Here is an 11,389-nt window from a genome sequence, read left to right on the forward strand (position 1 = left end):
GGCATTAAAATGAAGAAAATTTCCCAGCTTATCTAATTGAAAGAAAATCAACATCTTCATAGTTCTTCCTCCAGGTCCTATTCCTCAAACATAAAGGCATATCTGCACACAAACACATACAGACACCTTCACATATGTCAAGATGTACTCGATTACATAGAAAAAGAAACTTCTAATGGATTTCATACTTGTAAACTGTGGATGCAAGGGAAGACGAGTAACTTGAAAATTATACACTGAACATAATCACCTGATTCTATTAAATGCCAGAAGAATATCATATGAATCCCTAGCATATCTACTAGTATACCCTAAAGTCCATTAAAATATAAGACCAACAATCGAAAGAATTTTGTTCCATGGCACATAGCCAAAAAAAGAAAGCAACCCATGCTTGAAAAGCCAACCAGTGTCAATAAATAAGCTTCTACAGGAGAAATGATTTTGCCAGTAAACCAGAAAGGTTCATACAGTCATCAATGAACATCAGATCTATCATTCTAAAGTTCTATAAACATGGTGTTGTCAATTTTTAAGGAAGTTCTTTTTCTTAAATGAAGCATTCATGCTCCTTCCAGTTACAAGCTGACTAAAGGCAACGATAAGCACACTATCCCATACAAATTTAAAAGCTACTCACTACTCCCTCTGGCCCATTGAAATGACATACTTTTCTTTTTTGGTATATTCTGATTTGTGACATACCAAATATAGTAAACAATTTTGGCTCAAACTTGTTCATAAAATTTACCGCGTGAACAGAAGCTACCACAGCACAATGGAAGCATGAAAGGACGTGATAGTTTCTTTGTGGGATTTCACTGACAGACAAACTAATCTTGGCCCTACTGACTTTTCCTATTATTTATTTTTGGTTGGGAAGAAAAGAAGTCCGTCAGCCATACGCCCATACAATTGGGAAGAGTGTGTAAGTATGCTCTATGTTTTCATAATATTGGACACTAACAACAATTCCCATTTGGCCCCGCACATTTTTTGTCACAATCACCTCAGTAAGGTTAAAGACAGAAGTTAGTCTCAACTTCTCTTTGAACTTCTTAACACTATTGATAAAAAAACACATCTCCTGAAGTGCGTTAAGAAATAAGGGATTTAGGGAGTACTAAATTATCCTGGTAACAGATGAGCCAATTAATAAAATTTCACTAGGATTAGGAAATATGCTCCATTTATTAAACTGAAAAAGAAGGAAATAAAAAGTGAAATTGTTTGAATCTACTTCAGCAAGCAATTTGGAGAATAGATCTAATAGAATACATCTTTATTGTACCTTGAATTTTGCCGATGATTTTATCCAGATTTTTAGTGCAACATAATCTCTTTACAACTACTAGAATATTTTTAGTCAACACCGTCCAGAAAAACCATTTTAAGGTGGAGGACAAAAAGGAATTGTACGCGATAAAATTTCAAGTCTGCAAAACGACAAGAAAAAGGAATACACGACAAATATGTGATATATAAATTTAAGAGAAATATGGGGTACAATCTCTGGAAGTTTCTCAAACTTATGGAGAGTTTCCTTCGATTCTTCTCCTCGAACACCAATCCAAGGGCTTCGCAGCTTGTTCTTGGATCCACCACCGATTCCTTCAAATATTGATATAGAAGATTTGAAGAACTTTAGAAGATATTTGAAGATTCAAGTCTTGATATCTGGGAGACTTGGAGAGCTTGAAGAGCCGAACCTTTGTAGCTTGGAGCTTCAATGCTTTGAGCGTATATGATGCTCTTTGAAGTCCCTCTGTGTATTTTTTTGTGTGTCCTTGATTTGGTTGAGAGACCTCTATTTATAGCTGTAGCAAGGGGTAGAGGTTGAAGACCTGTGTACCACTTTACTTGTCTTGCAAGACGTGCAGTCATATTAGGACTGTGCTAGCCAAATATTATCTCTTTATTTTATATTTATTAATAAAGAGATAAGTAATTCCTCGATTGGCCAAACTCGTGGGGGCACGTGACGTGGCGCCGTTTGACTGGTCAGGCTATTGCAGTATATAAGAAATATACTTGGATTGAACAACTCTAAATATTATCCCTTTAATAAGAAATAAATACTTAGATATTTATCCAATAGGCATGTGATATGATATGATTTGGTTGATGGAGATATCTCTGCAATTTAAATTGATCTGGAACACCTCGCCTTGACACGTGGCAAAATATAATTGGCCATTTAATAACCAATTTTTCCAAGTGTACATGCCATATGGCAATGTCTGATTGGACAAAAATATTTATAGACCAATGGCAATTTTTAGAATTTTAATTAAAATTCCATTGTCTACAGGAATTATAGCAATAAAATAAGAAAAATGAAGGAAATCAGATGTATAAACATGCACCTTTTCGTTTTACTTCACTTTTTATGTGTATTAGTGCTTCAGATTTGGGAGAAACGAGAAGTAAAGTGAGTTCTAGAAATTATTCAGGTGCAACAATTACAATTTCTCAGTCAAAAGTTAGAAAATGTTCTATACATTGTATTCTGGATCAGAAATTTCAATAATCTCATTTTCCAGAATCTTTTCCTTAAACATTGCCTAGACATCTAAGTTGTCACAGCATACCTAGATATCTATTTCTTGTTTTAGCTGCCTAGATATCTAAATTGGTTCTTAAATGTTTCAATTATGCTCCCCATATACTCAGCTTTTGAGCCATATGTGGCTAGAATTTGAAGTTAGTAGACCTTAGATGCAACCTTAATCAATCAACTGTGCAAGGGTTTTTGGTGTACATGAGGGCTTATAGGATCTCTCAGAGATGGCCTTCACTTTAATAATACATTTTGGCTTCGGATATGAGTCTTTCCATGATCATAAATTTCAGGTGCTAACTGACCCATTAAATTGAAGAATGTAGAGTATTTTAATCCTTGATGCTCAAATGTGAAACTTTAGAATTTTTAATGAACTATTTGCTTATTTGATACAAGTACTATGGTCAATGTATTTGAAACCATGAGCATGCTCTTATTCCAACATCTATAATAACCTGTTCAAGCGGGCACTTCAGCTCAAAAATGCAAAAATACTTCAGTCCATCATACCTCAACCAGATATGAGCAAGACTTCATCAAGAAAGAGATTTTAGTATATTAGGACATTGGCTAGAGTTTCCAATCAAGGAAGGGAAAAATGCACTTTTCATCCTCGAAGTTTGGGTTCTTGACCAATTTCACCTCAAAGTTTCACCAAAAACACATTTCATCCTCAAAGATCCGTAATTTTGTCAAATTAAGGACAATTGACGGAAATTTGCATGTGAGCCATTAGAACCAACTTTAAACCCAACAAAAATGGGTAAAACTGAATGGAGCCATTTTTTTAATGGAACAATAATTTGCAACGGGACAAAAACCAACATTCTTTTCCTTCTTCCCTCTCCTTCATTATGATCCACACACACCGCACTATCCTTCCTTCCTTCCTCTCTTTGCTCTTTCTCTCTCAGAGAGTGAGAGAGAGGGAAGGGGAAATGAGTTTTAGGGATTTTTCCGTTCTTTTCTTTCTCCGCACCTATCTCACCCCTGTCGTTCATGCCTCACGCCTCACGCCTAATGACCCACGACCCTTTCAGTACCCTCATGCCTAATGCTCACGCTATTATCTCTTTCGCTACATTAAAAGCTAGCTAACAAGCTGCAGATGGATTGGTCAAGGAATTAAAGAAGTGTGGTTTTGGGGCCATGGAAAATGGGCTCTTACTGGAAGAGTTTTCACCAACTCTGCCGACCCTTTCACAAGAAGGGCACATGGTCAGTGTAGCCATTGGCAATTGCATGCATGTACAAGGGCTGCGCTAGTTTTAGCGCTTTCAGTTCTTGTAGCTCCTTCTCCAGCCTCTTGTTCTCGTCCGTCAGCGTCTCGTAGCATTTCTTCAAGAACTCGCAGTCTACTTCCGTTTGCTTAAGCTTCATCCTGCGTATAGCCAAGAAAAAAGCCCCCCTCCATTATTTCAAATAGACAAAATTTATGCATATCTCAAAAAACTGGCTCGCACGATCGATTCTGTTTTTCCTCAACATTGTTAATCTTCGGGAATGAGGGATGAAGAAGCAAGTACCTGGCTCTTCTGTTCTGAAACCACACCTCAACTTGTCGAGGCCTTAAATTCAGTTCCCTCGCCAAATCTTGCTTTTGCTTCTGCAAAATCAGCATATATGTATGTATATACACACGATTTAATTTGCCCTGTGAAATGATTGTTCAAATGTTAAAAAAAAAAGAGCAAGGAATGTTATACTATTACGTGTGAAAATAAATCAACTAGCTAGCCACAGAGAGAGAAAGAGAGAGAGAGAGATGTTATCGGATTGAGAGTGCTATGCTGCTTGAAGCTCTCTTCCAAAAGAGCAGACTGAGCTTTTGTGAGGCAAAGCTTCTTCCTTCCATTAGAACCATCATCATCTTCGTCACTTACTCTTGAGGAAACTGTCTCGATCTCCACCTCTTCGCTGCTACCGAGCTCTCTCTCCCTCTTCACGCTATTGTTGGAAAAGGATGACGCAGCACTATCTTGACGATGCAAGTCAGCAGCAGAAAGTGGAGGCTCATTATTGGAGGCCTTATTAGCAGAGTGACTGAGAGGAAGAAGGAAACATTTGTCTATAGTTGCAGCAGAGTTTGACATCCATTCATTCATGTCGTCAACAGATTTCGCGACCTTAAAGATTTTGTCATCAGATTTGACTCCCATTGCTGTCACAGACGCGTTTACAAGCCTTAAAGAATCCTTGAACAAGACATTGCAGTCTTTCAAAGCTGTCAAAGTTCTTGAATCTTTGACCTCAGAGATTGCCTTTTCATTAGCTGAAATCAAGTCCTCTAGTTGATTGATAGCAGCACGGAGAGAGAGGGTGAAAATTCTTGATGGGGTGGTCTTGATCTCGCCTAAATCGGTGGAGAAATTCATGCGGAGGCACCATATAGAGTCAAAACATGAGGTTGGTTTTGGAGTCAGATTGCAGATGGCACGAATTGCTCTATCTGGAGTTGAAGCGGAGAGTAACTCAGACTCTTTTTCTTGTATGAGAGCTATGGAAACTGTGATGATTGAACCGATGATAACCGTGAATAAGATGATGAAAAAGACGTAGCTCCTTATCTTCCTTTTCTGTCTCGAAGCTTGATCTTCCATCAGCTGCCTATCCTTATTGGTGACTGAGTTCATATTTGATTTCCACACTTTCTTATGGGATTTGTTTGAGAATAAGGAGATGATTCTTGTCGAGTGGGGATATGGACTGGAAAAGATATAGTAGCTGCTTGATTATCTTCCAAACAGACAAGTATAGATACTGTTCAAGTTTTGTGGAAATAGTCAAGTCAATTCTGGCCTCATCTATTATAAGTCTCTGAGCCAATGAAACAAGAAGTCAAACTTTGGGAAATTTTTAACCACGATCTAAGACCAACATGCAAGTAATTATGAAAGTGGCTCCATTCTATTTGACCCGTTTTTGGTTGAGTATAGAGTTGGATTTGACAGACCGTGCTTCTCACATGCAAAGTTCCGTTCAAATTAAATAGTTGTCCTTAATTTTCCGTCAATTGTCCTTGATTGACCAAAATTGCAGATCTTTGAGGATGAAATGTGTTTTGGGTGAAACTTTGAGGTGATATTGGTCAAGAACCCAAACTTTGAGGATGAAAAGTGCATTTTTCCCATCAAGGAAAGTCAAAGCTAGAATTGAAGAATCTTTCACATTTTTAACTTCCAACTGCAATTTCTAACAGAATATAAAGGCCTGTTCTTAACTGATTCTGATTTTATAGATTGATTCTTAAGAATTAGATTTTTTAGAGTAACTTGTGTTCTCGTTTGTAGTTAAAAAAAGCTATTTTAACAAATGCACTCAAAAAAAGTTGAAAAGCTAATCCTGACAAGAAGATAACCAAATTGCCCATATGTGCTAAATAAGTGCCTTTTGTCCTAAACAAATAATTTTTTTGGCGTAATTAAGTAATTTTTTTATTAAGATTAAATGTTGAATAAGAAAAGAAGAGGAGGGTGGGGGGATGCATCTAGAGATGAGATTGCAAATACGAAGAAATAGAGAGAGATGTATGGCAAAAATGTTTATCTGACTTTTAGATAGTTTAGTAATTATGCTAAAGTTTGAAGGGGTATTTTTTGTCTACATGAAACAGTATGTCAGAAATCACAAACCAAAGCAACTCAAGACATGATTCTGATTTTCAACTTTCTTTGGGCTTAAAGAAATCTAATACCATGTTTTCAAAAGCAGTTGAGAACACGACAAAATAGTTTTTCCAAAATTAAAAGTTAAAATCACGTTTGTAAAATCAATTGAGAACATGCCTAAAGTGTCAGTACTGCAATTTTACAAACATTTTCAATGTTTTCCATCAGCGATAGTGTCTTAGGATCTAAACAACGTAGGTGAATGATTGTTTAGAGCTACTTTCTGCTTGAGGATAACAAAAAACTGCAGGGTGCTATCGTCTCATTTGTGGAGCTCTCCTGAGAGATCAATCCAAATATCCAAGGTAACACAGTAGTATTTTCAAAATCATGGTAGTCCAAAACAATCCCTTCGGTGGCCAAAAAAAATTGTAGAGGAAATTGTTTTACTAGACATGCTAAAGTAAACTTGCACTTTATATAGGTTCATGGAAAGTAAATACAGATATGACTATAACATCAGCACAGACTTCCCCTGTTCAAGGCATTTTTGATCAGTATGCGACTGCAAACATAATCATAAAGTAAACGTTCAACATGGATTAGAGACTTGTGCGCAGAACAGGTTTCATAGGATTCAGGCGGAGGTAGATTCAGCAGCTTTACTTCATTTGGTGTCGACAAACTGTTTATCGATGTGGCCGCTGTGCAACGTTATTCACAAAATTAAGTATCTCCTTCAGCGTCTTAATGGTTCTTTAGATCATGTGTACGAGGAAGCAAACGCAGTTGCGGATTCTCTGGCGAGTCTAGGGGTTGGTGGTCAACGTACCTTTACTTCCGTTGCCTAGTTGCCGAAGGCTACTCAGTCTTTGGTAACATTGGACATCTCCAGTTGGGCAGGGGTTAGATTTGTTCATGCAGGGAGCTAGTTACCCTTAGTTGTAGGTTGCTGATGTAGAGAACTCCACTTTGTTTCATTTTCTGGATTAATAAAATATAGGGCTGGCCCCCTCCCCCATCTACGGGGTTCGTTGCCAAAAAAAATTCAACACAAACTTAGTTTTTGCGGTATAAGCGTGGCTAAGAAGCCTACCTCGCCTCCAAACATTGACCACAAAGTTGAATAAACTGCTTAGTAGAGATGACTGATGCATGACACTTCAGAAGAACAAAAAACAAATTAAATAAGCAATCCACCAAAAATAATGAAAAGAAAATGATAACAAGCTTCAATGACCTTCTTTACTTCCATGAAGGCTCATAACAAAAGGATCATCAGCATTAAAACACATACATCTCCTGGCTTAGCCTCCATCAAAATCTCCCCTTTAGCCAGTGCAACTTCCACCAAACTTGCGAACTCTGCCAAATGAGAAGCAGCCAAGTTCAGTATCACCCTAACATTAGGCGTGCAAGTTCTTGCAAGTTCCAAAATCTCTCCTTTTTCACTTATTCCCAATTACAGCAACCCAAAATCCACATTCCTGGGCATTCGAATAAGCGATAATCCTACCCCAATTATATTGTTCCTATTTCTAGGACTCTGATAAGCATTCCCAACACTCTCCAAAGCTAATGCTATCGTATTTCTAGTTGTGGTCTTTCCTAAACTCCTAGTTAAGTCAATCAAGAAATTCCCTGAAAATTTCTTCCTTCTTGCATAAAGACCCAAACTTTTCACTGAATTCACATTATATTTTGTCAACCTGAACAAAACCCATGTCCCGATTTTTGCAAATTCTTTTTCCATTGACTCCAATGCAGCCATAGTGTCACAAAGTCAAAAATATGCAGGAAGAAACAAGCTGAAGCGTGAATCAAGCAAGGAAGGCATGAAAGGAAAGGAAGTAGGCGAGGTAAAAGGTGTGGGAGCAGGAGCACGCCTTCACTGGAAATCTGCACAACAAATGTGAAGGAGGCCCTTGTCATTTTCTGGGGAAATGGCCGTGTGGCCTTATGTCATTAGTGCTTTCAACTGATAGTTAGCTAGTTGTAGCTATTATATAGTGAGATTTACTTTGTAATAGGACAATAGAAGAATATTTTATAATCAGTAGGATTTGGGAGGATTATTCCCAACTCTTTCCCCTTCCCCAAATTTCCTTTATTCTTGTTTACCTTCTTCCTATCTCTATGTCTCTGAGTCTGTATTATCATCTTATCAATATAATCAATATTGAGCTTGGTTCTAGTTCATCAATTCACTAATTCACTATTTCATCAATTTGCTATTGATTCTTTTGCTATCTTAGTTTTTTAGTTTTGATTCATATTTCCTTAGCGCAGCCTGATATCATCACAGTGGTATCAGAGTTCAGTTATGAGCCATTGGGATGACTAAAACACAGGATGAAATACTGAGAAAGGATCTAACTAAGTTGGGGAGTGCAGTACAAACTTTCGCCAATAGAAATGAGGGATTACAGTAGGCTATGAAGACAATGGAACACAGACAAGAGAGTACTGAGAAGGCTATTAAGAACTTGGATCAGAAGTATGAAGGTATGATAAATATGATGGCACAGATTATGGCTAAGCTGAGTGATAAGGGAAAAGAGCTAGAAGGTTGCAGTTCTAGGAATGATCAGAAAATGGATTTGGTTAAAGGGAAACCTGAAAAGTTAGAAGGAAAGGAGGGAGCCAAACTGCCTAAGATTGATTTTCCTATGTTTGATGGGGATAAGCCTAGAGAATGGGTTAGGAGAGCAAACAAATACTTTCAGATCCATGGAGTAGAGGAGGAACTGAAATCAGATATTGCTCAACTATATTTTAAAGAAAAGTCAGACATCTGGTTCCATGGGATGTATTATGAGAGAGTGGTAGTTCCATGGGATGAACTTATAGTTGCCGTATGTGAGAGATTTGGAGAAGGAAATCTAGAGGAAGCTATAGAGGAATTTAACAAATTGCTTTAGACTGGGAGTGTAGCTGAATAGTTGGAGAGATTTGAGCTGCTGAAATCTATGGTAATGACATCCCTCCCTGGACAACCTGATTCTTATTACAAATCCTGTTTTCTTAGTGGTTTGAAAAGTGAAATTGTGAATATGGTTAGGATGACAAAACTCCTTTCCTTAGCAGATACTATTGAAGCTACTAAACTATAGGAGAAAAACCTAGAAGCCATTAGAAAAACTCAAGGGAAAATTAATACTAAAATATCTCTCCTCACCTTCTTCCCTATTTGTTAATAAGCAAAACTCTGTGCCACAGAACTAAAATAAAGTAGCCTAACTCTCAGTACAAGAAACCAGAACTCACTCTCAATAAGAACAATAAGACAGGAACGCACTCAGCTGATCACTTCAATAGGATTATCCCTTCCGAGTTTAGTTACAGGAGAGAAAAGGGATTATGCTATAAGTGTGTGGAGCCCTACACTTTGGGGCATGTTTGCAAACAAGCTCATATGCACTTCATCTTGGTAGATGAACCTGTTGACTTAGTTGACACACATGAGGGCTAGGGGAATGATGCTGAAATATTTTGTGATTGTCTTGAGAGAGAACTAAGTAATGAGAACATAGAATTTTCCATTCACGCATTGGCTGGGGGAACTAAACACAAGACTATTAAAATGAAGGGTAGTCTAGCAGGAAGAGAGGTGTTAATACTTATTGACAATGGCAGTACTCACTACTTCATAAATAAAAGGTTAGCAGAGTCCTTACAACTACAGGTCACTGGGGCACCCTTGATTGTTAATGTAGCAAATAGAGAGAAATTAGAATCCAGGCAGTTACAAAAATCTTTGGGGTAGAGGGTACAAGTGTATGATTTCCAACATCAATTTAACACACTAAAATTGGGGAGATGTGATATAGTGCTGGGAGTTGATTGGTTAGCCAAGTATAGCCCTATTGAATTTGATTTCAAACGATTGACCATGAAGTTCCATAAAGCGAAGGAATCAGTGGAGTTAAAAAGAGAGGTAGAAGAGCTAAAGTTGAAATTCATAAAGGGAAGTAAATTGGGTAAATTGAAGAAGAAACAGACATGTGGGATCACTACCCAACTGTATGTAGTACAGGAGGATAGGGAAGATTTTGAGATGATACCAGTAGAGATGAAGGAATTATTGGCCCAATTTAAAGAAGTCGTTGCTGAACCACAGGGCATGCCTCCAATCAGAAGCCATAATCATGGCATTCTATTGAAAGAAGAAGCAGCTCTATTCTAGATTAGGCCATAGAGGTGCCCCTATGTGCTGAAAGCTAAAATAGAGAAACTAGTAAATGAAATGTTGCAAATGGGGATCATATGTACAACTTAGCAATAGCTCCTTTGCATCTCCAGTACTACTGGTAAAGAAGAAGGATGGAAGTTGAAGGTTCTGTGTTGATTATAGGCAGCTCAATGACCTCACAGTGAAGGACAAATTCCCCATGCCACTAATAGATGAATTGATTGATGAGCTGCATTGTGACGACCCCACTTCTCTTTAAAGCGTACCCTAAGGTATTAGTAGTTCGTCTGCCCAACTCTCGTCAGGTTTCATTAACAAATCTCACTTATCAAACTCACCAGTCCAAACTTACCACAAGGTACACTAAATACAACTGATACATAAGGTTGTCTATCAAAGCAACTCAAAAGTACAAAAGAGAGTTTAAGTTTACAAATGTCATTCAAATAATCTAATACACTAATCTCTTAGTCTAACTAAAACAAAACTAAGTGCTAATCTCTCGAATCACGAACCAACCTTGGTAAGGAAAACAAAAGAAAGGCATGCAATTCAAGAGAGCAAAGAGTTCACATTTTCTTAGGTCAACAAGAAACATAACAAGAGGTATTATATGAGCACATCAATAAAAATCGCTATGTAAACCAATAAGGATACTGAGCACTAGCAAACACTCGATCTATCAATAATTCAAGTAGTTGACATTCCGTCAACTTTCACGTCCATGTAGAATCACCACTTCACACCACTCCATCCACCTTTTATCCCATACCGGGCCCGCACACCACAAATTTCCAAGAATTGGTATTACTCTAGTATACCCAGTATAGTATGGATCCAACATACATATACTACCCAAGGTTCACTAATCGAGTCGACTAAACCCTTGCCGGCTCGATCTCGAATAACTAGCCATTGGGTTGGGGCCCCCACATATCATTAATATCATATCATAATCACTTATAGCAATAATAGTTCAGTAGGGTCGAGTGTGATAAAGTACATACTCGTCTCCTCATAAACAAG

At 37.7% G+C, this 11,389-nt stretch overlaps 2 protein-coding genes across 2 annotated transcripts; both read right to left on the bottom strand.

Moving 5' to 3' along the window:
• Window positions 1-3,384: 3,384 nt before the first annotated feature.
• On the bottom strand, window positions 3,385-4,323 carry LOC113757409 (homeobox-leucine zipper protein HAT22-like). The gene is given in 3 exon segments (XM_027300717.1): window positions 3,385-3,807; window positions 3,809-3,944; window positions 4,090-4,323. Coding segments are annotated over 3 exon segments (381 nt in total). The 5' UTR covers window positions 4,185-4,323; the 3' UTR covers window positions 3,385-3,657.
• Window positions 4,297-5,270, bottom strand: LOC113757410 (pectinesterase 1-like). Its single transcript, XM_027300718.1, has one exon. It carries the CDS (start codon window positions 5,194-5,196, stop codon window positions 4,297-4,299), a length of 900 nt encoding a protein of 299 aa, XP_027156519.1. The 5' UTR covers window positions 5,197-5,270.
• Window positions 5,271-11,389: the final 6,119 nt, after the last annotated feature.

Source organism: Coffea eugenioides, unplaced genomic scaffold (genome assembly GCF_003713205.1).
Source record: "Coffea eugenioides isolate CCC68of unplaced genomic scaffold, Ceug_1.0 ScVebR1_3062;HRSCAF=4203, whole genome shotgun sequence".
NCBI lineage: Eukaryota > Viridiplantae > Streptophyta > Magnoliopsida > Gentianales > Rubiaceae > Coffea > Coffea eugenioides.

Bases quoted from the DNA above. Each gene is read 5' to 3' on its own strand.
- LOC113757410 (XM_027300718.1), bottom strand. From the start codon at position 5,196: ATGAACTCAGTCACCAATAAGGATAGGCAGCTGATGGAAGATCAAGCT.